Here is a 27,722-nt window from a genome sequence, read left to right on the forward strand (position 1 = left end):
CCTTGTGGTATCCAGGTGGGTTGGAGTGAACGTCAGCTAACAATCATTTGAGCTCCACAACAACTGCACAGAACTTACTAAAGGACTGGGATTTCAATGAGGACCATCACTTGAGTTGCTATAAGTAAGTGTTTTTTTTGTGTGTGGTGGTAACGATGTGCAGTCATTTCAGTCACCCTTATAGAATCGTTAGGCTGAATGTTGTAGAGTAACGATGTGCAGTCATTTCAGTCATGCTTATTTATAGAGAAAGGTAGCAGAATTATTGACTTAAGTTCTGTATTGTTTGCCATGTATAGTATGTTGTTTGTATGGATGATTGTAGTCATTGTGCACCATTGTCACCATATAATCACCATTGGATCTTAAAAATGGAGTGACAGCGAAATCTTTCATACAACATTGAGAAGACACACTGAGATCACACTATGTCCAGACTTATGTCGTCGACAGATATGTTGTAGAAAATGCATGACTTTTGTCTTTCTTGTTTCTTGAATTTAGGGAAAAGGAGGGTTGTAATTATGGTGATGTTGAGAAAGGTAAGATCCTCCACATAATCTTTGTTGACTATTTGATCAATGTAACCCGAATGCCATCCTTTGATTCTAAAAGGTTTTTGAAATGTAATGTAATCAACACTTCCATTGCCTAGTCATTCTATGGAGAATCTCCAATTGTGTCTGGATGTGATCATCTAGGGTTTGGAGTCAATGCCATTGTGTCTGGATGTGATCATCTAGGGTTTGGAGTCAATGCCATTGTGTCTGGATGTGATCATCTAGGGTTTGGAGTCAATGCCATTGTGTCTGGATGTGATCATCTAGGGTTTGGAGTCAATGCCATTGTGTCTGGATGTGATCATCTAGGGTTTGGAGTCAATGCCATTGTGTCTGGATGTGATCATCTAGGGTTTGGAGTCAATGCCATTGTGTCTGGATGTGATCATCTAGGGTTTGGAGTCAATGCCATTGTGTCTGGATGTGATCATCTAGGGTTTGGAGTCAATGCCATTGTGTCTGGATGTGATCATCTAGGGTTTGGAGTCAATGCCATTGTGTCTGGATGTGATCATCTAGGGTTTGGAGTCAATGCCATTGTGTCTGGATGTGATCATCTAGGGTTTGGAGTCAATGCCATTGTGTCTGGATGTGATCATCTAGGGTTTGGAGTCAATGCCATTGTGTCTGGATGTGATCATCTAGGGTTTGGAGTCAATACCATTGTGTCTGGATGTGATCATCTAGGGTTTGGAGTCAATGCCATTGTGTCTGGATGTGATCATCTAGGGTTTGGAGTCAATGCCATTGTGTCTGGATGTGATCATCTAGGGTTTGGAGTCAATGCCATTGCCATTCATTTCTGGAAATGGCTTTAAATGGGAAATCCTTAGTCTTTTCCCATATTTGTTTGCGCTGTACATATAACCAACTCCTATGGCCAATAGGAGTTGGCGAGACAGCACAAACAGTGATCTTTAGCACACTTGAAATCTTGATGCTCCACAAATGATTTATTGGCTCTCATACTCGTTTTACATTTGAGTAATTTAGCAGACACTCTTACCCAGTGCGACTTACAGTTAGTTCATTCATCTTAAGATACAATGGCTAGATGGGACAACCACCTATCTCAGTCATAGTAAGTACATTTCCCCTCAGTAAAGTAGCTATCAGCAGTCAGAGCTAGTAAGAGGTGAACGAAGTCAAGTTCTCGCATTAGTTCACGAAAGGCTCTTTTATTTATCTTTACTTTCACCAGTTTTGGTGGAATTACAAGCGCACTACTTTCGTCAATTGAATTAAATGAAGAGTAAAAGCGGCATTCTTTCGATGTATGACCTTGACCGTGACCCACTGTGCTCCTTGCTTTCAGGGTGAGTGGGTATGGGTGGACCCTGGTATCGGGGTGCCCATCGGAGCCCGGGTCAAATTGACCGATACTGGACACCAGCTACTGGTGGATGATGAAGGAAAGGTGACCATGGCATTTCTTTATTACATGTGTTGTATTGAATTGTGTGTCTTCTGTATTTGAATATACTGTTGGTCCCAAATGTAAATGCATGTAACCTTTATTTAACTAGGCAAGTCAGTTAAGAACACAATTCTTATTTACAATGACGGCCTACCCTAGACGACGCTGGGCAAATGCAACAATATAATGCCAAACCCCCAGACTTAAATGGGTGGTATAGAACCAAATCCTTAAGTTTTCAGACCTTCAGACCTCAAAAAAGTTACGTTTATATGTAACCAAAGATTTCGAAACAAATCCTACATTGATGTCAATGGAAGATTTGTGCAAAGGTTCACATCACACCGCCACATAACTTCCTGAAATGTCCTATGTCATTCCAGGAACACAAGCTCACCCAGAAGGAGGAGGGCTCCATCAGAGTGATGCACCCCACCTCAGTGGAGGGGGTGGACGACATGATCCGCCTGGGGGACCTCAACGAGGCCGGGCTCCTCAGGAACCTGCTGGTCCGACACAGGCAGGGCATCATCTATGTGAGTCCCCTAATGGATTATGATGTACTACACCCACACGAAAAAAATACTATAGTGCATTACGGTATGAATATTATTGTATTCACTGACAGCAAAAACACTACTTGAATATTGTAGTATACTGTAGTATTAACAGTTACCTATAGTATAATACTGTAGTAAAATAAAACTGTAGTATATACTATAGTAATTCATGTAGTATTTTTGCGGATTGTAGCATACTGTGAAAACATGATCACATGTGAAGTGTTCCAAAAACACTATTTTTCACATGGTTTCACGTGAAATGTTGTATGAAATCATGTGGTTTTTATGTAAGGGTGTACATTTCAATGTGTGCTTGTGAGTGTCTCTATGTATGAGCATTCATGTATGATGTGCATGAGTTTGTTTGTGTTGTAATTGCCTGTAGGTGGTGGCATGTGCATCAAATTGAGGGAAATACTACATAAAAACTATTACATGACTGGTTGAAGTTATTACACTACTCATCAAAAAAGTAGTTACTCACCAGTTAATGTAATAACCACCGGTTAATGTAATAACGTTACATTTAGCTCGTAAAGTTATTACGTTAACCAATCAACATTTTATTACGTTACCCAGCAAGTTATTACATTAACAGGTTTTACTACATAATAAAAAAAAAAGTATTACAAATAGAAAAGTTATTACATTAACTAGTGTTATAACATTAGCCGCTGTTACAGGGTGCTCCAAAACAAATGTGGTTGGCACAAGCCTAAATCGCTGTTATTGTGCTGTGTCCAGACCTACACAGGCTCTGTGCTGGTGGCAGTCAACCCCTACCAAGAGCTTCCTCTCTACACAGCCGACCAAGTGAGGCTGTACCACGGGCGTAGGCTGGGTGAGCTGCCCCCGCACGTCTTTGCCATCGCAGATACCTGCTACTTCAACATGCGCCGCCACAACCGAGACCAGTGCTGCATCATTAGGTGAGGCCAAAAGTACATCCATCCCAGATGGGCAACGTTCCGCTTTTGACACCCAAGTCATTCGGTTGGACAAAAGGAAACCAAGGCAGAAGCGTCACATTCCAATGTTGTGGAAGATGCTCTTTGGAGTGGTTCAGTTATACTTTTTATATTGACATTTACACTGGAATTAAACTGAAATCCCAGAATATGACACACTATCTCTTTCTTCCTGTTAGTGGAGAGTCAGGTGCAGGGAAGACAGAGAGCACCAAGCTGGTCCTTCAGTTCCTTGCTGCAGTAAGTGGACAGCACTCCTGGATAGAGCAGCAGATACTGGAGGCTAACCCTATACTGGAAGGTAGGATTTCTTTTCTATTAAAATATCTCTCTCCCACATTATCACAACAGTTGCTACCCATGAACCATTTCCCATTTCTGTGTTCCCCCAGCATTTGGGAATGCCAAAACAATTCGCAACGATAACTCCAGCCGCTTTGGGAAATACGTGGAAATCTTCTTCAACAAAGATGGCGCCATCGAAGGGGCTCGCATGGAACAGTACTTACTGGAGAAGTCTCGTGTCTGCCATCAGGTGTGGAAGCGCTGGCTGTAATATCAGAACAATTGGTGAACCAGGATATTTTGCTGTTGTCCTTATATTTGAATGAAATGTAGAAATCTCATAGCCTCAAAGTGAATTGCCTTCAAAACTATCTCTCATAAACAACAGGTTTATCTAATTTAAGTCTCATTGACATGCTTTGTTCGTACTTGGAAGAGGGCCAAATCCATTGCTAGATTGTTCAGTCACCAGGCAAGAGATGTTGTCTCTCATACTCGTTTACATTTGAGTCATTTAAGCAGACACTCTTATCCAGAGCGACTTACAGTTAGTTGTAACACTACTGTTCCTTTGAACTAATTAACCCTAGGCCATGGAGGAGCGGAACTACCACATATTCTACTGCATGTTAGCGGGGATGACGGCAGAACAGAAGAAAACACTGTGTCTGGGAAATGCCGCCGAATTCAGCTACCTCAAGAGGGTAATAGCAACGCACTACTAAAACATCATCCCTAACAGGTTTTACCACTTATGTCTTCCTCATTAACGACATTTTTACTGAGTACAACTAAGTTTTACTGACGTCCTCTTTACTGACGTCCTCTTTACAATGCTCCTAGGAAACTGCCCCAGAGCTGGAAAAACAAACTCCTGTATGATTTATGATTTGCTTTAGGATCACCATTTGAAGAGAGAGACGGGTCGATAGTAGGGCTGTTGTGGTGACCGTATTACCGCCACACTTGCAGTCACACTTGCAGTCATGAAGGCAGTCAAATTCCACATGACCATTTAGTCACAGTAATTAGGCTTCTCCAAGCTCTGATGCTGCTGCTGGTCATTAGTAGCCTACCAAACTTGCCAACTGCCTCGTACTCGGCACTCTATTGTCCCTCGAATCACTCTGGCATCAATTCAAATGTAATCGAAAATCTAATCAAACACTTCATGAGAGCCCATGAGCTCCTGTTGCGCAACATTTCTATAGGCTATGCAACTGCGTGAGAAAACAGAGTGATGGCCTCTATTAAAAAGAGGAGGATCCCATCAGTTTTCTATAGGCTAGGCCTACTATATTTATTTCTCAACATTCCTAATATTAAGCACATTGCTTCTCTTTACAACAGGAGTATGGTCTACCGTGAAAATGAACCACATGAAAAGCGTCCTCCATTCGCTATTTAAGTGCAGAGATGACATGTATTTTTTCCCCTGCCCCTGTTTCGAGACAGGTGCATGATAATGGTCTATTCTAAATCAAAACAAATTTCACACATATATTATTTAGTACATGTAAAGACAAGATTAGATCAAGATTAGTCTGATTGGGGACAATATTAGCCTATCACTTGTGAATGATATATTATCACTTGTGAATGATGCCCAGCTTAAGGCAAGAAACAATTACTTTAAAAAAAACCATTTTCGAATCATGTAGCCTAGCCGGTAGACCTATACGTTTTGATAAGGTTTGTATCACAACTAAAGTGGTCAAATAACTTAACAAAATTAAGCACATTCATCTGCTTTTACAAGGCGTGTAGAGCCTAACTGTCATTCATAAGCAGCGTGTGAGTTTCAAGTTTGGGGAAGATCATTTTTACCATAAAAATGCAACTTTATAATATAAGCATTACATGCATAATTGCATTTGTGGTCACATTTGATAATGGTGTTTTCCAGCTGATGGAACATTCGCACCTATAACCTACGGCCGTGTGTACATTGCTGCACTTATCATGTGAAGAAGTGCTTCTCAAGTTTTGAATGTGAGACTGACAACGTGTGTACAGCCTGCGCCCCAAAATAACAAAGCAGAGCTCATGCCTTTTCAAGCAACTTTTTTCTAATCATCATTAGAGTCGCATCATGCAGCCTTACAATGTATTATTAATCAAAACATATAGCCCAATGTTTGTAGAACAACTAAAGTTACATTAATAACTCTAAAGTAAGCATATAGGAGTACCCATTTCTTTGTTAACCGCTCAACACAGAGTGCATGTGTGCACTTCCTCAAATGGTTTGGAGAAAGTATCCTTTCTATTTTATTCAGCTTTGTTCCATTGTATTCTTCATACTATCAAATAATATAAAATAATGCCACGGAATTCTAAGCAAATCTTGACTGCTAAATGATCTAGTGTAGCCCACAGCCATATGGCATAGCCAGATCAAGGCCTAACATAAGGACAACTCAGAGGATGCTATTCTGTTCTTCTGAAATAGACTACATTTTCTTCATATCATGTTTCTTTAGACCTGTCTAAAATGAATAATTGATTTATTGTGAAGGTGTAGGCTACATGGATTTATTAGACTCTTTAAAATGTAGATGTTCCAAAGGTCCACATCAGTGGCTCGTGTGGAAGCCAGGAGACGCTAAATGTGTTTATGTTAATTGACGGTAATTACCGCCACAGCCCTTGTCGATAGTAGCTGTAATTAAGTGGAGAGATGGGGCAATAGCTACAACCGACAGTATAACCTCTGACCCTGTGTTCTATAGGGTGACTGCATTGTCTGCGATGGACGTGACGATGCTAAGGACTACACCCGTATCCGCACGGCCCTGAAGATCCTCGCTTTCACTGAGACCCACTGCTGGGAGATCCTCAAGCTGCTTGCTGCACTCCTCCACCTGGGCAATGTCAGCTTCGAAGGTGGGGTCCTCTCTGGGTGTATGACTCGGTTACTGTCTGAGTATATGATCTATGACCGGAGTTCTTAGGGAACATGACCTGCGCCTTGTCACCCCCCAACCCCAATGGCCAAATGTATTGAGACCCTGAAATACTTGAATGTTGAAAGGAAAGGGGGATGGATACCTAGTCAGTTGAACAACTGAAATGTTTATGTTGTAGATTTCTTTTCTACATGAAAGCTGTGATTGACCAAGTTTTCTTTTGTTATTTGCCTTGCAGCCACCATCTTGAATAACATGGAGAGCTCTGATGTCAGTTTGTCGGATCACTTCACCTTTGCTGCCAAATTGCTGGAGGTATGTATGTTTATTGGCATTTTCATTCTTTGCTGGTATGTTCTGTAATAACTTAAACTGGGAAGTTCGAGCCCTGAATGCTGATTGGCTGAAAGCCGTGGTATATCAGACCATATACCATGGGTTTGACAAAACGTGTATTTTTACTGCTCTAATTACATTGGTAACCAGTTTATAATAGCAATAAGGCACCTCGGGGGTTTGTGACATATGGCCAATATACCACGGCTAAGGGCTGTGTCCTAACACTCCACGTTGCGTCATGCATAAGAACAGCCCTTAGCCATGGTATATTGACCATGTACCATACCCCCTCGTGCCTTATTGCTTAAATATACAGTAGTTTATTTACAGTAGCTTTATTTAACTAGGGAAGTCAGTTAAGAACAAATTCTTATTTACAATGACGGCCTACTATATACATAGTCTTTGTCTGGTTCCTACAGGTGCAGCCTGCGGCTCTGGCTGTGAGCCTGACCTACCGCTCCTTCATGACCAACAGAGAGCGAGTGTCCAAACCCCTCAACTCTGAACAGGCAGCCGACTCCAGGGACGCCTTCGTCAAGGTAATGAGGCCGCTCCTGTTTGAAGTTACCAAGGCAAGATAGACAATAGGCTGTAACAAGAGAGGAGGCATAAACATAAATATTCACAAAGGCACATAGGCCCGAATCCTAACTTGAGATCTGTGGGCGAATGGACTTAACTCAAGTCTTCCATTGACATCAATACATGATTTATTTGATTGTTGAGTTAAACATGCACATTTCAAGTTAGGATTTGGCCCATATTCTACTCAAGTGTACAGAATGTGTGTCGTTTGTGTCATGATTTCGTCAGGCGATATATGGCAAACTCTTCATCTGGATCGTTGGGAGAATCAACAGTGCCATCCATAAGACTCCCACCAACGGTCCCAAATATGTCCGTAACTCCATCGGATTGCTGGACATCTTTGGTTTTGAGAACTTCGACTCAAACAGGTATGCCAGCCAATGTCAAATACTAATTCCCCTTGTCGTTTGTGTGGGGCAATATGCTCCTTGTATGTCCTTCATCCTCTCTCCCTGATGGCATATAACCAACCAGTCAATAACACAAACCTTTCCCCCATGCTTTTTCGCAGCTTTGAACAGCTATGCATCAACTTTGCCAATGAGCAGCTGCAGCAGTTTTTTGTGCGCCATGTGTTCAAGCTGGAGCAGGAGGAGTACACTAAGGAGGACATTGTTTGGAAGAACATCACCTTTAGCGACAACACGGACACCCTTGATCTCCTCGCTGTGAAGCCCCTCAACGTGTTGGCCCTGATCGACGAGGAGAGCCACTTTCCCAAGGTGAACAATCTCACGTTCCTCTAGTCAACCATGTTCCGGTGGCAGTTCGAATTGGCGAGGTTTGTGACAACCTTGAATGTTTCTTCCAGGGCACAGATGTCACCATGCTGAACAAGATGAACAGGGCTCATGCGAAGTGCAACAAGTACATTCCGTCCAAGAACACCCACGACATGGAGTTTGGGATCCGCCATTTTGCTGGGGTTGTTCACTACGACTCAAACGGTAAACAGAAAAAAAGGGATCACGCCTATACAACATTTAGTTGATTCGCTCAAACATAGGAGTGTGATCAATTGGATATTGTCACGTTTTTTTGGGAGGGGGGTGGCACCATTTGATCCTGTCTGCTTTTCCTCCAGGATTCCTGGAGAAGAACAGAGATGCTCTTAACTCAGGCATCCTCAAGTTGATTGAAGCATCCACCAACACGCTGCTGCAACAGCTCTTTGAGAAGGAGCTCTCTGCAAATGTGGTGAAGAACCTTGCAAGCAACAACAGGATCGTTATGACACCGAAGAGCTCTCTACGGGTTTGTAGCTGTTGTTACTATTACGATTCTGACTCTCACGCCAACTCCCATTTAGCTATATCCACCAGTTTCTTCACATAGCTTTCCTGCAGAGATAGTCACTGACAACGGTCCAAAAATCCATGCAGTTGATATTGTGATTTTTCTCCCCGCAGGTGGCCCAGACGGACGGCAGGAGGCAGGTGTCCACGCTGAGCGGTCAGTTCCGCCAGTCCCTGGACTCCCTCATGAATGCCCTGTCCAAATGCCAACCCCATTTCATCCGCTGCTTCAAACCCAACGACGATAAGAAGTCCATGGTAAATAAGGCAGCCATTTTGTAGCACTGGGCCAGATACATGAAGACATGATTCATTGTTTTGTAACACTGGGACAGATACAGGAAGACATGATTCATTGTTTTGTAGCACTGGGCCAGATACAAGAAGACATGATTCATTGTTTTGTAGCACTGGGCCAGATACAGGAAGAGATGATTAATTGTTTTGTAGCACTGGGCCAGATACAGGAAGACATGATTCATTGTTTTAACGGTGCAATGTCACAATCGGTAGAGGTCAAACTCACACAAAACAGAAACAATATAGGCCGTTATACAGAATGAAAATGGGACAATTCCACGAAAGTCCAATTTGTCCATACTACAGTGCACTCCACTCTACTAGTCAAGCTTAGGAATGTCTCTGTCTTCAGGTTTTTGACAGAAACCTGTGCATACGTCAGCTGCGGTATTCTGGAATGATTGATACCATCAAAATCCGGAAACTGGGATTTCCGATCCGTCACACGTTCAAGCAGTTTCTGCAGCGGTACAGAGTTCTTCTGAATACAACCGTTTGTGACCCCAAAACTGTGAGACATACACCTTCATTATTTTGAATATGATGATGATGATGATGAAGATGACAACAATGATGATGATATTTGTTAGCACAAAAAGCTCCACGGTTACAATTGCTTTCAGTGGGGTGGTTACGGTTCCCAATATCCTCCTCCTTGTCCTAACTCAGGAGTCAGCCGTAGCCTGCTGCAATGCCGTCTGCAAGGCCGTGATCACAGGGCAGGATGGCTGGAAGATCGGCACGACTAAGATTTTTCTAAAGGTACAGTTATATCTACCACACTAGACAACCACAAACATTGGCATGTTGTAACAGTAGTGATGGCATCCACAAATGTCAGTCACGAGAAGCAATTCAAAGATGCTGGAATGATGTCGGTAAACCCTCACCCAAAAAGGTCATATTCACCCTCTATAACCGGTTTCTCACTTTCATCCCACTCAGGATGCCCATGACTCCCTACTAGAGCGGGAGCGAGAGCGAGAGCTCAATAGGAAAGCCCTCATCATCCAGAGGGTCATGCTTGGCCAAAGAGACAGGTAAGGGATGAACACTGAGACACACCGCTTGGGCAGAACCCAGGATAGAGAATGACGGGCGACGTGTCATAAACCTGACACAGGTTTGGGATGTCGTGGGACGGCGTTATCTGTTCTGCTCTAACACCCCAATCTAAAGCTTTACCCCAGAGTTACTTCAGTTGTTCCTATTGTAATACAGTAGGTGTTAACAGTCAGTAAATATTCCAGTTTGGTTTAAATGTATTCCTCTTGTAGGAAGAGCTTTGTGAAGAAAAGGAGAGCTGCCGTGGTTATACAGAAGCGGTGGAGAGGTTATAGAGAGAAAAAGGAATACAGAAAAGTAAGTCACTGGCAGTCAAGGTCTACTAATATCACATCAGCATGAGCACGGTAAGGAGTCAACTCAGATACACTTCTGAAGACAAACGGAGATGATATTGATTCATTGCCGTAGCTTAGGAGTGCACAGTATTGTGCTGATGGAGATTTGCTCATATTTACTTTTTTTTATAGACTAGATCACATGTACCTGCTGCTTCTGGAATCATTTCTACTCCTCTCTGTCTCGTTCAATCAGCTCCAGCTTGGCTTTGAGCGTCTACAGTCTACGATCCGTGGCCGTCTGGCCCGAGGGCGTTACCTGAAGGAGCTGGCGGCGGCCGTCACAATGCAGTCCCAGGTGCGCGGGTACCTAGCCAGGAAGTGTTATAAGAGCAAGAGAGAAGCTGTGACAGTCCTGCAGGCCCACACCAGAGGCATGCTGGCTAGGAAGACCACCAACAAGATGAAGACAGATGTAAGTGCTGTCATTTGAGAAAAGTGGGTTTGTGCACCTGTGTGTGCAATTGTGTGAGTTCAATATTTATGTGTGTTTGTGTGTGTTAGGTCTTCCTATCTGCCCAGGAGCGGATGTCGAGGGAGCGGTCAGCCGCGGAGCTCCAGCAGAGGCTAGAGGACATCCTCAGCCAATCACAAGAGGCTGCTGCCAAGCCGGAGCCAGTCAGTGAGCAGGAAATGGTGGAAACTATGTTTGGCTTCTTGCCCAACACAGTGGCAGTAGGAGGACGGGAGGGACCAGCTCCCGAGGGCTTTGAGGTTAGGCTCACAACCAATGGTGGATCTCCACAGTATATCAACAAAGGCTTCTTGCTCAATGATTAACACTGCTAATAGAATGACCGAATCGTTTCTTCTCATTGAAGAAGCATTATACTATTTTACTATTCCCTACCACTTAAAGAAAAGCAAAAAAATGAACTGAGTATCCAACTGCACTCTCCCTACCCGTCCTCAGGACTTGGAGAGAACGCTGACCGTCCCAGAGGTGATTGAGGAGAGCCGAGAGGAGAGTCCAGCTCGAGAGGAAAGACCAGCTCCAGTAGTAATACAAGTACCAGTACCAGCACTAGCTCGGACTGTACCAGCTCCAGAACCCGTACCAATCGCAGTACCAGAGGAGCAACCAGTGGTGGACTACGATGATGAGAATGAGGAGTTCTCCTTCACCAAGTTCAGTGCTCTGTACTTCCAGGGCTCTGCTACCCACAGTCACATCAAGCAGAGGCTGCGACAGCCCCTGCTCCACCACGAGGACGAGGGAGACGCACTGGTGAGTACTCAATATCAGGCTTCAGTGTGCTAATGTCAGAGGAATCCAAAGCAAGTATGACATTTTTCTTCCTCAATGACATATTTTCCTCTCCTCTTTTCTCTTTGTGTACCCTACTTACTCCTCTCCTTATTCCCTTTCCTCTGCTTTCCTTCCTATTTTTTGTATTTTATTTTTGTTCCTCACCCCTTTTTTTCTCCCTTTCTTTTTTTCTTCCTTTCTTTTTTTCTCCCTTTCTTTTTTTCTCCCTTTCTTTTTTTCTCCCTTTCTTTTTTCTTCCTTTCTTTTTTTCTCCCTTTCTTTTTTTCTCCCTTTCTTTTTTTCTTCCCTTCCCCACTTTCTCCTCTGCTCCTCTCCTCTCCAGGCCTGTCTGACAGTGTGGTGGATCATCCTGAGGTTCATGGGGGACATAGCTGAGCCAAAACTGATCAACCAGGAGCCCGCCGCCCTCACTCCCAACCAGAATAACCTGGGCCAGAGGCAGAACAGGAGGCTCAGCAACCTGGTGGGCCTGGATCAGGTACTGTACATTAGGACTCAACCTCAAATTCAGTTCAATTTCGTTCAGTACGACTTTATTCATCCCTGATTGTCATTTTACATGCTTCCAATAGGTTACTGTTGTTGCTGAGTTTGACACACTATAACAGTTTGTCAGATGTCTAAATATAATAGATGTCATATCCATTATTCCATCAGAAAATACTAAGGAAAAATAGAAAGAAACAAGGAACGGGGAATAGAAAAGCTTCGACCATTATAGAGGAGGTATGTTACATAAATATGATTTTGTCCTAAGAACTCAAATTCAGCGGAATATCCATGATGCAACAACATAGGATAATTGGCTCTTCTCACCACCTCCAGTCAGAGACTATGACGGAGGAGAAAGACATTCTGATTGGAGAGGGGCGCACCTTGGATCGGCCAATATCCGACCTTGAAAAACTGCATATTATTGTTGGATACGCCCTATCCAGAAGAGATATAAGGTACCAAACCAAATAACACGTGAACAATGTCACCCAGAAATGTCCCAGTTATCAATGTCTAGAAAGGTGACTTGCTTTAATACCAAGATTGTTCAATTCCGAACTGATAGTAGATTACAGTTGCAATGCAAATGAATTGGATCCCTCTAAACTGGATCCCTCTAAACTGGATCCCTCTAAACTGGATCCCTCTAAACTGGATCCATCTAAACTACTTGAGGCCTTGTCTGTCCTTGTTTGTCCGTGTAGGGATGAGATCTATTGTCAGATCATTAAACAGCTGGTGAACAATAAGAACCAGAAGAGTTCTCTCAGAGGCTGGGTCCTCCTCTCTGTCTGTTTGGGTATCTTCCCCCCAACAGAACTCCTTATGCAGGTCAGTCTAAAGTTTTTAACTTACGGCTATTCTCTATGTCTTAAGGCGCTGTGTTTTTATGCATGACCATAATCATTTTATGCATAATCATCATTTTATGCACAGTCAATCAATTAGATACACTGTAATTATATTGTGTTCTATTCTATTCTGTTTGATTCTATTCCACAGTACCTGGAGAGCTTCCTGGGCAGAGGACCAAGTAGCTACGGTCCGTACTGTGCTGAGCGTCTGCGTCGCATCGTGGCCAATGGGGAGCGAGGTGAACCACCCTGTTGGATAGAGCTCCAGGTAAGACACAACATCCGAGACATGGATACTCATCTGGGTGCCATCTCCCCTTCTGACACAACGCAACAGAATGGGGGTTAGGCCTGTCAGGACTCAAATCCCGGGTCCTTTCGATTGTCAGTCCAACACTGTAGCCAAAGAAGCTTACCTCTCTTGACAATGTTGCTGTGTGTGGACTACTGCTGCTGTCAAGCAGTGTCAGCATTACAAGTCATGGACGGTATTATTCTTGACTCGGGTTTGGTCCGACGACAAAGAAACAGAAACACACCGGCACCCACCCACACTCTACCACGAGAGGTAGCATCAGAGTTATCTGGGAGAAAGTTGCTGAACTACAGCTACATTAACCAGTGTTAATGTCTGACCTGTAAAATAGATCCATTCTCTGTTTTTTGCTCTGCCGACATACCTTTATTTAGGGGGGTTCAGACTTGTGTGCAATTGGCGATCTTAGTCTTAGTCTTAATCTTATGACAGTGACTGTATTGGTAAGGAGACATATACAGTATATATACAGAGCATTTATGGGTGCTGTTGTAGTACATCATGCTACAAGGACGACTTCTTACCACGACTCCATCTTCTCATGTGTAGGCCGTCAAGACCAAGAAGACCACGCAAGTGTCTGTGGCCTTGATGGACGGCCTTAGTGTCAGCCTGCCGGTAGACTCAGCCTGTACCTCCGCCGAGGTGTGCCAGGCTCTGGCCAAGAAAGTCAACCTCAAGGACATCTACGGATTCTCTCTCTACATCGGCTTCTGTGAGAAGGTGCGAATCAAATCAAATTGTATTTGTCACATGCCCCGTATACAACCTTACAGTGGAATGCTTACTTAACAAAGCCCTTGACCAACAATGCTTTAAGAAGTTAATAATAATAATAATTCAACAGCAGCAGTAATATAACAAGCGAGGCTATATACAGGGGGTACCGGTACAGAGTCAATGTGCGGGGGCACCGGTTAGTCAAGGTAATATGTACATGTAGGTAGAGTTAAAGTGACTATGCATAGATTATAAACTATTTTTAGGGGAGGAAACCCCCACGGGTTTTGGGCACACCTAGCCATGCAACTAAAAGAAGTACACATTAACGAAGAAGAGGCATAATGAATACAGCAGTGTCAATAGGTTCTCTTCTTCGTCACATGGCTAGGGAATACATTACTGTGGTATCCTGGTTCTGGGCATCGTGCCTTCTGAATTGAGACATTTATTGTGTCAGTTGAATATTAAGAAGGAACATTTAAAAAGGATTTGGAAATTAGTCTTGACACCATTTGACTACCATTTATTAGCATATTCGCTAGCTTTCAGAACTTGCATTGACTAGCCCTGTGACATGTTTTGACTAGCCCTGTGACATGTTTTGACTAGCCCTGTGGCATAGAGCTCCAGGTAAGACACAACATCCGGGGCGGCAGGGTAGCCTAGTGGTTAGAGCGTTGGACTAGTAACCGAAAGGTTGCAAGTTCGAATCCCCGAGCTGACAAGGTACAAATCTGTTGTTCTGCCCCTGAACAGGAACCCACTGTTCCTAGGCCGTCATTGAAAATAAGAATTTGTTCTTAACTGACTTGCCTAGTAAAATAAAGGTAAAAAAAAAAAAAAAGTCTTGTCACTGTGCTTTTTCCAGGTGTGGTCCCTGGGCAGTGGCGGGAGGCACGTGATGGACGCCATCTCGCAGTGCGAGCAGGAAGTGAGGCGGAAGGGCGAGGAGGAGCAGCACGCCCCCTGGAGACTCTACTTCCGCAAGGAGCTGTTCACGCCCTGGCACGATTCCTCGCTCGATGCCGTCAGCACAGATCTCATTTACAGACAGGTCATCAGAGGCCTCAAGTCTGGGGAGTACCATTCTGAGAAGGTGAGACGTTTTTTGACAGTGCACACGTCTAAGAGCCCACCCACCCAGATGATGTGGATATCATATCACAGATACGGCAATGGTGTAATTGTGAATGTGGCCTCCACGTCTCTCTCTCTCTCGAGGTAGATTGACTATGAACCAAACGTGGATCTTAGGAGTCACATTGTCACACTGGACTCTATGTGAAAAGTCATGAAAGAAAAACAATGAGCTCTATTGTTGAAAAAAAAATATATAAAGACTGTTTGAAGTGGGTTATTTATTGTTTTACCCCCTTTTCGTGATATCCAATTGGTAGTTACAGTCTTGTCCCATCGCTGCGACTCGGGAGAGTTGAAGGGCAAGTGCCATGCGTCCTCGAAACACAACCCTGCCAAGCCGCACTGCTTCTTGACACACTGCTCGCTTATCCCGGGAAGCCAGCCGCAGCAATGTGTTGGAGGAAACACCGTCAAGCTGGCGACCGTTGTCAGCGTGCAGGCGCCCGGCTCGCCACAAGTAGTCGCTAGAGCGCAATGGGTCAAAGAAATCCCTGGCCGGCCAAACCATCCCATATTCCAGACGACGCTGGGCCAATTGTGCACCGCCTCATGGGTCTCCTGGTCACGACCGGCTGTGACACAGCCTGGAATCGAACCCGGAGCTGTAGTGATGCCTCAAGCACTGCGATGCGGTGCCTTAGACCGCTGCCCCACTAGGGAGGCCTGAAGTGGAAATTCTATTAACTAAACAAGACTGTCTTTCTTTGTAATTGGACCTAAACAGATGTTTTGTTTTATTTTTCGTCATCCAGGAGGATGACTTTGTGCATCTCGCAGCAATGTACTACTATGTGACGTTTGGGTCTGCCATTAGTGGAGAGAATGCCAAGAAGGTGGTGGAGGAATGCATCACCACTGAACTTATTGAGACCAAGTCACAAGGAAAATTGATTCAGCTGGTCAACGCAGCACACACACAGGTAAACTGCTACTCACTGGTAAAATAAGTAATGGCCAGACAATTTGTATTTTATAAAAAATGTCCTGCAATGACATTTTAATTAGTGTATGTTATCCCAATCAACCATAAGTTATGTAGAGTAGAATAACGTTGATGCCAGACAAAAATGTACCAACAAATAAACAATCATTCTTCCAGGGTCCTTACATAAACAGCAGAAGGAGCACAGACAGCGTGAAGGGGGACGTGGTTGACTACGCGCGTCAGAAATGGCCCATTTACTTCTCCAAGTTCTACGAGGTTACGCAAATGTCCGGTAAGTCTAACAGGAATACGTCTGCAACAATGGACCAGGTGAGGCTGGTTTCATTTCACACGATGAACCTTTTACAGTAGCTGGTTCACATCAGGCAAAATAGAAATGGTCTTTGTCAAAGATGATTTTATTACTAAGCTATTTACACATCCACAGGACCTCCTCTACCCAAAAGCAAATTTATTGTGGCCATCAACTGGAATGAGATCTCCTTCCAGGATGAGAAAGAGAAGAAGCTCATTGAGCTGTCCTACCCGGAGGTGACTGGGGTGAACAAGTCAAGGTATGGACAAGGCCCTGTTCAAATATTTCAGCAGTGCGTCCTTGTTTCTTTCCTTCGTTCCTTCTGTTAGGTTCTAATTTTTCCGGGTAAACACTCTACGGACACTATGAAACCAAGTTTATTCTTCCCAGAGGATCAATACAGCTGCATTAGACAATGACATATTCACACAAGCACTGATATTTAACCGTTCCTCATAGGCTGAGTCTCCTCCTACACATCTGAACAGCCAATGCATCTCTGTTGCAAGACAGAACCTTAGTGATATATGTTCTTTCTCACTTCATCTGACCTGACCTCTGCCCCAAACTGCTCACTCTTCCCCAACTCACGCCTGTTATGGTGACTGGTACCAGACTGTGTCTCTTCTCCTCCCAGAGGATCCCTCCCATAGGATCCCTGATGGCTAACAATAGCATATCCTGACATAATCTAAACGTTATACATGAATAAGTAAGTTTCATATTCTCCGAACCCAACACTTCCTTCTTTCAAGTGATCACTGATCTGAGTTGGTTGGATTTGTGGAAGCAATAGAGGGATAAATGTACTTTCACCTATACAATCACTTATAGATCTGTACTTACCTCAAGGAAACAAGAAAGGATGCATTTGTTAAGTTTTCAAACAGGGCCCAGAATACACAATCCAAACTAGTTTTCTACAGTGGCAGTTTATTGTTCAGTTGTCAAGTAGTGGTGGTCGTCACCGTTCACATACTCCCTCATACAGACACCCGATCCACCATGAAGTTATCACATATATTTCACACATGTTTCACATACACTTCACATGTTTCACGTACATTTCATATGTACCTCAGTGATGATGGCAGGATTGACAGCGGTCAGTCGGTGAGCCTGGCCACACTGAGAGGGCAGTTCCTACTGCAGTCTGTGGATGCAGGAGAGATGGCTGACCTGATCCAGTGGTACCTGGAGGGCCTGAAGGAGCGCTCCGTCTACGCAGTGGCCCTGCAGGACATCAACAAACAGGGTAGGAGTATGACGATGAATCACTTGATCACCCACTTCACAGCTTAGATCGACTGATTTTGGATAGGTTTGTCTTGGGTTAAACTGTGTATCTGTGGGCTCCAAATGGTTAGCTAGGTGGATGCATTTGGCAGAATCATAGTATATCAATAGACAGTGTATGAGTATGACAACTCGTGGTTCATCTATTTGGATGAGATAGGCAAAGGCCATGCTGTATAGCACTGCTTAAGAGGGTTGTGTATCTGGATGTATTCCATAGAATCCTAGTGCTGTAAATTGTACTGTAAAACAATTTGTTTCATCCCTATCAGACAACACAGTTAGTAGGTAGTCAGTGTTTAATAAAAAACAAGTATATCCAAAAAAGGACCAGTCATAGACAGTAGGTGTTTTTTGGGCTGGGGATCGTGCATGACCATTATGGTTCGTCTTATGTACGTGGGTGAGTTACTGATGTCTACTTCTCTCTCTCTCTCACGTGCGCTTTCTCTCTCGCTTTCTCACACGGCAGACGACCCCACGTTGCTGAGCTACAAGAGAGGGGACGTGCTGGTCATCGTGAAGGATGGAGAGTACTCCCCCGCCCGGGGATGGATCAAAGGCACTAACGAGCGCACCGGGAACACCGGCGCCATCTCCACGGACACTGTCCTGGTTCTGCCAACCCTTGAAAAGCCCAGCGATACCACACTGGTAAGAAGGTTCTAGACTCAGTTCAAACACAAATTCGTATGGTTAGAAGAATAGGCCGTGGAACAGTCAACTGGTCCCAGATCTATATGTGCGGTCTTTACAACACACATAGAAGTTGGCAAGACGACACAAACAGATCTGGGACCAGGATAAAATAAACAGTGCAAAGACAGTTGTACAAACACAGAGGAGGGGGATAAAAAATAAAAAAAATAAATGGGATGGGACTATATTGAGATACGAACATAGTGCCAACGGGGATGTGCAAGGGTGAATGATAAGATTCTCATATGTAAGGTAATAATGGCACATGGCTGCATTCCATTCCAGATAGTTGTCCTTTGAACTGCTGTCTGTCTGTAGAGATGAGATAGGAGAAGACAATATAATGGAATACACCTACATGTATGTTTTTGTATATTTATTATATTGATTGTTGATCCCATGTTCCGTATCAGCATCCCCTGCACTGATGAAAGGCTACTCCAAACTCTGTGCTGTGTACAAGCCTGCGAATAGAACGTGTCTGACCATATGGTGGAAAGACTACTTTATTTCTACTTTTGCGTTTTACTAAGAAAAGGATGGATGTTTTATTTAAGTAGTCTGTGTTCAGCAAGTGGAAATGTGTCTAATAAGCTATAAGAAGTTTGTGAATGGATATTTTTTTATTTTGTGTTTTTTTAAGTTGTCATTTCAGTTTTACTTGGTGTTTTCACTGTTACAAACAATAAGCTTATGGTGGGGCAAGTCCACATCATGTCCCACATTCTCAGGAGGATTGCGGCAGGGGAAGGCTACCCTCTACTGGTCGTACTAAAGTTGTGTTTTTGTTTGTTTGAACCATCAGAGTCTGCTGAATCTGAGCCCAGACCAGAAGAAGACAGTGGCTCAGAACGCCCACGAAAGGGAAGAAGCAATCTCCCCCGTCTCACTGAAAGAGTTTTCCCTTGAGTACTTTAGGTAGAGAAAACCCTTCAATAAATCCACTCTCACTTTTATTTCAATTACAGATGCAACCACTGACTCACCATTTCAAATGTAATAATTACCATGATGTTTTTTTATTTTTATGATTCCAATGTCACAGTAACCTGACCAATTATCTCACTACCACATTTTTGCGTGGTTTACAGTCTATTTTACAGTTACACTTTATTCTCAAGGCAGCAACTTAACTTTGTTTTTCTTTGTTCCCCCAGGCAGCCTGGTAAAGAGGGCGGCCGTGGGGCGCAGGCCAGAGGGGCAGGCAGGGAGAAACTGTGGGCTGCCTCCAAAGAACCCATCAAACAGCCCCTACTGAAGAGTCTGGTGGGCAACACCGACCTTAGCCATCTGGCCTGCATCTCCTTCACTGATATCCTTTACTGAAATACATTATTTGTTAAAGGGGAAGTTCAGGATTTTGCAACATGATTGTTAGATGGTTCCTCACCCTGAAAGTAGTCTGTAGGCTATGATAACTGAACCAGGGATTACAGTTTTTCTTTAAACAGCCACTACAAACCTAGGCTAACTTTAGCCACCACTAGTTACAAATCAATTGAAATGATAGATTATTGTGTTCATGTATTTGTTTAAATGGCCAAATCACCTCTAAAGGCCCAGTGCAGTCAAAAATGTGGTTGTCCTGTATTTTATATATATTTTCAATAATGAATTTGGAATAATACTGTGAAATTGTGAAAATTATGCAAGAGCTGTTTAAAAGGACCACCTGAAATGTCATCCTGTTTTGGTGGGATGGAGTTTTGTGCTGCATGGTGACATCACCAGACGGTATAAATTAACAGACCAATAACAAAGAGAGTTTCAAACCTCTCTGCCAATAACAGCTAGTTTTCAGGGTTCATATCCCTCCTATTAGGCTCGTCCAATTAGACCCCTCACTCAAACCACTCCCAGACAACCCTAGCAAAATTCTTGCTTGAGAAATGGCTTTTTGCCAAAAAACTGTTTTTGTTTCTTTTTGCCCGTTTCGATTGAAAACAATCACAGTAAGGTACTTAATTGTTACCCAGAAAGGATTTGATATTGAGAAAAAACCATCTGCATTGGACCTTTAAATCTGCCATCCTTAATGGTAAAACTACCATGTCCCTTTGCGATATTACAACAACAAAGAAGTTGCTGCAAACCACACACACTGTTTCCCACTCGGAAATCATTGCACGTGCGATAGAGCAGTAGCATATGTACTGCATTTTATTGATTTATTTTTCACCTTGATGCATGATTCTCCCCAGCTCTGCTTTTAGCTAGCTGTGGCTAAACTCCTCTGACATTTGTAGTGGCGGTTTAGAGAATTCCCGAACCACCGATTACAGTTTTCCTGGCCCATAGATTACTTTCAGGGTGAAAAACCCATCTAATATCAAGTTGTAAAATCCTGAACTTCCCCTTTAATTTAGAGCCATTTGTTGATGTTCATGTTGCTATTGAGGCTAACACTGGAGATATTTGAAGAAGACACTCGGGACTGATTATACCTGTGTTTATTAGAACTGAAGACCTCTAAAAGTGAATGAAAAGAATAATAATTCAATGGAGTAGCATTTACCGAATTACCCCACAAAAATGTCTCTCCAAGTGGAGTTTTCCTGTTGTCCTTAACCTTTCCCTCACCTATCCTAAAGTACATGGGAGATTACCCTATCAAACAGGTGCGCCAGCCCATAGAGCTGACTGACCAGATCTTTGGTCCGGCCACTCAGCATGTACCTTTACAGGACGAGGTCTACTGCCAGATCATGAGGCAGATGACCAGTAACAGCAGCAGGTATGTGTGGTAATGACCAACGATAAACTGTCATGTCAGCTATTGCACATGTATTACTAGGAAATAATCATGTATATGTATGTATGTATGTATGTATGTATGTATGTATGTATGTATGTATGTATGTATGTATGTATGTATGTATGTATGTATGTATGTATGTATGTATGTATGTATGTATGTATGTATGTATGTATGTATGTATGTATGTTGCTGGATTTCTTATTCTATGATAAAAATGCTCTCTATCTCTTGCTATCTTTCCCTTCTCTCTCTACTCTCTTCCCTCTCTCTCACCCCACCATTATCTCCATCTCCCCCCCCTCTCTCTCTCTCTTTCTCTCTCTTTCTCTCTCTTTCTCTCTCTTTCTCTCTCTTTCTCCCTCTCCCTCTCGCAGGATGAGTGTAGACTATGGTTGGCAGCTCATGTGGCTGTGCACCGGCCTTTTCTCCCCCAGCCAGTCCCTGCTGAGGTACACCCAGCGTTTCCTAGAGTCACGGCCCAGAGAGCCCCTGGCTGCAGACTGCCTCCAACGGCTACAAATGCTGCTCAGGTACGGCTCCAAAACACACTGCAGTGAATTTTGGGGGCGACTGGGACTCGAACCAATGCCCCTGTGAATACAACACCTAAGCCAAGTTACCAAGAGGTCTCAATCTGAATCACTTGGACAAGGTTTCTGGTGTTGTGCTAACGATGCTACAATATCTGGTATTGAGGTATTAAGTACTAAAATGAGTGGGGGGAAATTAACGCTACCGTCCTCTGATTGTAGTATGGAGCCCAGGAAGCTGCCTCCCCATCAGGTGGAGGTGGACGCCATTCAACAGAACAGCAACCAAATCTTCCATAAAATCCACTTCCCCAATGACTCAACTGAGGTGAGCCACATAATTCCATTGTACTTGTTTAGTACAGTTATCTTATGTCTATCACAATATAATGTATCTTGTCTTATGTGTTACTCTTTAATTTAGCTCTTCGAGGTGACTTCAACAACTAGGATTCGTGACCTTGTTCGTAATATTGCCTACAAGCTCATTCTGGCCTCAGCTGACGGTTACGGTCTCTTCATGAAAACGCCAAACAAGGTTGATTTCAAGTCCTTATCACAACTTTTTGGAGAGAAAAAAAAACATTTTCAAGCCACAGCTTAAGTTTGTGTTGGTAGTGTGAATGAGTGCACTTAAACATTTTCTTGCTTTGTTGCTTTCAGGTGATGAGCTTGGAGGATCAAAACTACTTCTTTGACAGTTTGAGGCAGACCACAGACCAACCTAAGAAAACAAAAAAAGTCAGAGAGGCAAGAAAAGGTGGTAAAACGGAGGGTAAGGCACATTATTGAATTGAACAGATACAATGAACATGTGGCCACCAAATTGTCAGTGCTTTAAGATGGTTGCGCAAAAAAACAAACAGGCAAAAGCATAATATAATGTATGCAAAATATCAAAGTAGACCCTTACACCCACCAAGTTGTCAGTGGATTGAAACTGCTATGCTATGCTATGCTATGCTATGCTAGAAGGTCTGAGGGTCACTGTTTTTCAGGAGTTCCGGCTACCATGCCCTACCTGGTCATCTTCATGAGGAAGCTGTGGTTCAACGTGACCCCAGGAAGAGACCTGACCTCTGACCTTACTTTCCACTTCCCACAGGTCGAGCAGAAAACACACATACACATACGCGCACACACACACGCGCGCACATACGCACACGCGCACACACACACACGCACGCACGCACGCACACACGCACGCCCGCACGCCCACCCACCCATCCATCCACCCAGTTCTTCACCATCACTCATACACAAACCTCTCCCCCTCAGGAGTTGCCAAAGTACCTGCGTGGCTACCACAAGTGTACCAAGGAGGAGATGATCAGCCTGGCTGGCCTGCTTTTCAGGGTCAAAGTGGACACGGACAGAACCCAGTTTGTCATGATTCCCAGGATGCTGAAAGAGCTGGTGCCGGCTGATGAGATGAAAACCATGTCCCCAGAGGACTGGAAGAAGGTAGGAGGAGGAGGTTGGAGGAGGAGGAGGAGGAGGAGGAGGAGGAGGGAGAAGAGGAGGAGGAAGACGACACAAATATGACTTTTACAGTTGAAGTTTAACATACACTTAGGTTGGAGTCATTAAAACTCATTTTGCAACCACTCCACAAATTGCTTGTTAACAAACTATAGTTTTGGGAATTCAGTTAGGACTTCTACTTTGTGCATGACACAAGTACATTTTCCAACAATTGTTTACAGACAGATTATTTCACTTATATGTCACTGTATCACAATTACAGTGGGTCAGACGTTTTCATACACTAAGTTGACTGTGCCTTTAAACAGCTTGGAAAATTCCAGAAAATGATGTCATGGCTTTAGAAGCTTCTGATAGGCTATTTGACATTGTTTGAATCAATTGGAGGTGGACCTGTTAATGTATTTCAAGGCCTACCTTCAAACTCAGTGCCTCTTTTCAAACAACAACACAGAGTTATACATGGAATAAACAAGCATACAGTCAATAACACAATAGAAAAAATAGAAAATCTATATACAGTGTACAGTATATATACATATATACAGTAAGGCAATAAATAGGCCATAATAGCGAAGTAATTACAATTTAGAAAATTAACACTGGGGTGATAGATGAGCCGATGGTGATGTGCAAGTAGAAATACTGGTGTGCAAAAGAGCAGAAAAGTAAATAAAAACAATATGGGAATGAGGTAGGTCGATAGGGTGGGCTATTTACAGATAGGCAATGTACAGCTGCAGCGATCGGTTAGCTGCTCAGATAGCTGATGTTTAAATCAATCCCAGAACAACAGCAAAGGACCTTGTGAAAATGCTGGAGGAAACAGTTACAAAATTATCTATATCCAATGTAAAACGAGACCTATATCGACATAACCTGAAAGGCCGCTCAGCAAGGAAGAAGCTGCTGCTCCAAAACCGCCATAAAAAAGCCAGACTACGATTTGCAACTGCACATGGGGATAACGATTTTTGGAGAAGTGTTCTCTGGTCTGATGAAACAAAAATAGAACTGTTTGGCCATAATGACCATTGTTATGTTTGGAGGAAAAAGGGGGAGGCTTGCAAGCCGTGAAGCATGGTGGTGGTTTCATCATGTTGTGGGGGTGCTTTGCTGCAGGAGGGACTGGTGCACTTCAGTCAGGAAGTTAAAGCTTGGTCGCAAATGGGTCTTCCAAATAGACAATGACCCCAAGCATACTTCCAAAGTTGTGGCAAAATGGCTTAAGGACACCAAAGTCAAGGTATTGGAGTGGCCATCGCAAAGCCCTGACCTTAATCCTATAGAAAATTTGTGGGCAGAACTGAAAAAGCATGCGCGAGTAAGGAGGCCTACAAACCTAACTCAGTTACACCAGCTCTGTCAGGAGGAATGGGACAAAATTCACCCAATTTATTGTGAGAATGTTGTGGAAGGCTACCCAAAACGTTTGACCCAAGTTAAACAAGTTAAACAATAAAGGCAATGCTACCAAATACTAACTGAGTGTATGTAGACTTCTGACCCACTGGGAATGTGATGAAAGAAATAAAAGCTTAAATAAATCATTCTCTCTTCTATTATTCTGGCATTTCACCTTCTTAAAATAAAGTGGTGATCCTAACTGACCTAAGACAGGGAATTTTTACTAGGATTAAATGTCGGAAATTGTGAAAAACTGAGTTTAAATGTATTTGACTAAGGTGTATGTAAACTTCCGACTTCAACTGTATTTCTATCTATTGTACACTGCTACACTGTCAGTCCTTCATGTTATTTAGCTTTATATGAGATTTGGAATGCCTCTCTTACTCTCTCCATTACTAAGTGGTGGAAAAAGTATCCAATTGTGATACTTGAGTAAAAGTATAGCTACCTTTTATGAAAAGTTACTCAAAGTAAAAGTGAACGTCACCCAGTAAAATACTACTTGAGTAAAAGTCTAAAAGTATTTGGTTCTAGATATACTTAAATATCAAAAGTAAATGTAATTGCTTAAATTAAATAAAAGTAAAATGATAAAATATTTCAAATTCTTTATAGTAAGCAAAGCAGACACCACCACCATGTATTATTATTTTTTAAACATGAACAGATCCAACACTCAATCGTGGTTTAATGAGTCCGCCAGATCAGAGGCAGCAGAGACGATTACAGATGTTCTCTTGTGCTTGAATTGGACCATTTTCCTGTCCAGCTAAGCATTCAAAATGTAACGAGTACTTTTGGGTGTCAGGGGAAAAGTTTGGAGTAAAAAGTACATTCTTTTCTGTAGGAATGTAGAAAGTAAAAGTTGTCACAAAAAAAAATAAACAGTAAAGTACAGATACCCCCAAAAAACTACTTAAGTAGTTCTTTGAAGTATTTTTTATTAAAGTACTTTACACCACTGCTATTACTAAGCAGATGGCTCATTTCAATCATTTCAATAAAGGATTCTTTCTGCAATTAGAACTACCATCATGACCTCAAGTCTAGTTATTCAGCCAATACCCCAACAGTGCATTAATAGCATCACTATGACACATTTTGCCCAGATTTATATCATGCATATGGTAATTAATGAAAGCATATAGTAGTAAAGAAATACTGAAACTCTCATTTCTGAATCTGTTGTTTTCTTCTTCCCTTAAAGCACATCATCTCCTCCTACAACAAGCAGGCTGGGATCACCTTGGACGAGGCTAAAGTGGCCTTCCTAAAAGGCATCTGCCACTGGCCGACGTTCGGCTGTGCTTTCTTTGAAGTAAAGGTACGTTGGGAGATAGCTCAAGTCAAAGGTAGCTTAGTGGTTAAGATTGTTGGGCGTTGCTGGTTCAAATCCCTGAGCTGACTAGGTGAAAAATCGGTCAATGTGCACTTGAGCAAGCCACTTCACCCTGGTCAAATAAAAAAAAAGTCAAATCAAATCAATCTTTATTTATCACATGCGTCGAACACTACAAGTGTAGACTTTACCGTGAAATGCTTACTTACAAGCCCTTAGCCAAGAGCTCAGTTCAAGAAGAAGAAAATATTTACCAAGTAGACTAAAATAAAAAGTAATAATTAAAAGTAACACAATAAGAATAACGAGGCTCTGGATAAGAGTGTTTGATGTAAATATGAAAATGATGCCACACCGAACTTTGCATGCCAGTGTTGACTTTCTGTATGCTCTTGCTTCACAGCAAACCTCTGAACCGAGTTACCCGAGTATTGTCCAGATTGCAATCAGCAAGCAAGGAGTCAGCTTTATCGATCCCAAAACAAAGGTAAAAGCACAACAGTTGTATATGATTATTTCCATTTTATCACCATTATCAGATCATTTGACTTACATCTAGAGGGCATTTACTGCCAGATGGTCATACGCAGTAACGATACTGACCTTTTCTTAAAACCACAAATCTGAGATGCTTACACGTGAACTCCATACGCTGCACCACAACACCAAGCTAGGATCCCACTTCTGCCACCATCAGCACAATAAAGTATTGACCTTCCCTGTTTAACCAAACATGACCTTTTGATCTTACCCTAAACCTCAGGAGTTGCTGGTCATGCACCCGTTCAACCGCATCACCAATTGGTCCAGCGGGAGCACCTACTTCCACATGACCATTGGCAACCTGGTCAAAGGGAACTCTTTCCTTTGTGAGACCTCATTGGTAAGTGGCCATTACGTCTTCGCTCTCAAACGAGAGGCAGAATGAGAGATGTTACCTCCTATAAACCGGCACATGTACATTTTGTGTGAATCCAAAGTGCTGATAGTGTTTGTTGAGGGCGTACTAAGTGACCTTCACAAACACTTGTATTGTAGTGACCTCACTAGAGAATGTGACTTAACTTTGCCTCAACGTGCACACCCCAACAACTGTGTTTGTCTCCTCTTCAGGGTTACAAAATGGATGACCTCCTATCATCTTATGTGAACATGTACGAGATGCAGAGGCAGTCTGTGCGACCCAGAAATAACTCCATGTTCCCTACCTAATGCCTGCTGGGAAATAGGGAGGACAAGGCAGATTAATTTATAAAACAGTAAACCAAGCATGAAGGGAAACCCAATGGATACAACTTGTAATTTGACGGAGGGATTACTTTTCATCTGGTCTAAACCCCTTTGCATAGCTTTGTAATGGTTGCCATATTGAATTGGCACTGTGCCTTGTCTTGTGTTGTGTGTAAAAGGGTTCTCATCACCATTTTGAATACCGGTATCCACAGTGTGGAACTAGAAGAAATGACAGATCATATGTATATACAAACAAGGCTTGCCTCACAGAACAAAATTAATAAACACATTTTTGAATTATGA

General features: G+C 42.9%; 1 protein-coding gene across 1 annotated transcript; it reads left to right on the forward strand.

Annotated features, from left to right (window-relative positions):
- On the forward strand, window positions 1-27,722 carry LOC115114164 (unconventional myosin-VIIb-like). Its single transcript, XM_029642188.2, has 48 exons — window positions 1-124; window positions 505-542; window positions 1,876-1,977; window positions 2,361-2,513; window positions 3,285-3,469; window positions 3,688-3,809; window positions 3,901-4,043; window positions 4,384-4,497; window positions 6,526-6,679; window positions 6,941-7,017; window positions 7,464-7,583; window positions 7,858-8,000; window positions 8,144-8,354; window positions 8,444-8,579; window positions 8,717-8,886; window positions 9,042-9,185; window positions 9,580-9,738; window positions 9,897-9,989; window positions 10,173-10,267; window positions 10,505-10,589; window positions 10,827-11,045; window positions 11,135-11,344; window positions 11,544-11,858; window positions 12,223-12,378; window positions 12,558-12,626; window positions 12,726-12,850; window positions 13,100-13,226; window positions 13,398-13,517; window positions 14,115-14,288; window positions 15,157-15,384; window positions 16,181-16,348; window positions 16,528-16,645; window positions 16,802-16,928; window positions 17,752-17,924; window positions 18,438-18,619; window positions 19,470-19,582; window positions 19,822-19,976; window positions 21,245-21,398; window positions 21,797-21,952; window positions 22,175-22,280; window positions 22,377-22,490; window positions 22,616-22,727; window positions 22,951-23,057; window positions 23,231-23,416; window positions 26,055-26,171; window positions 26,590-26,673; window positions 26,950-27,069; window positions 27,300-27,722. The coding sequence occupies exons 2-48, from the start codon at window positions 525-527 to the stop codon at window positions 27,396-27,398; spliced, it is 6,558 nt and encodes a 2,185-aa protein (XP_029498048.1). The 5' UTR covers window positions 1-124; window positions 505-524; the 3' UTR covers window positions 27,399-27,722.

This window comes from Oncorhynchus nerka, linkage group LG9b, assembly GCF_034236695.1.
Source record: "Oncorhynchus nerka isolate Pitt River linkage group LG9b, Oner_Uvic_2.0, whole genome shotgun sequence".
Classification (NCBI taxonomy): Eukaryota; Metazoa; Chordata; class Actinopteri; order Salmoniformes; family Salmonidae; genus Oncorhynchus; species Oncorhynchus nerka.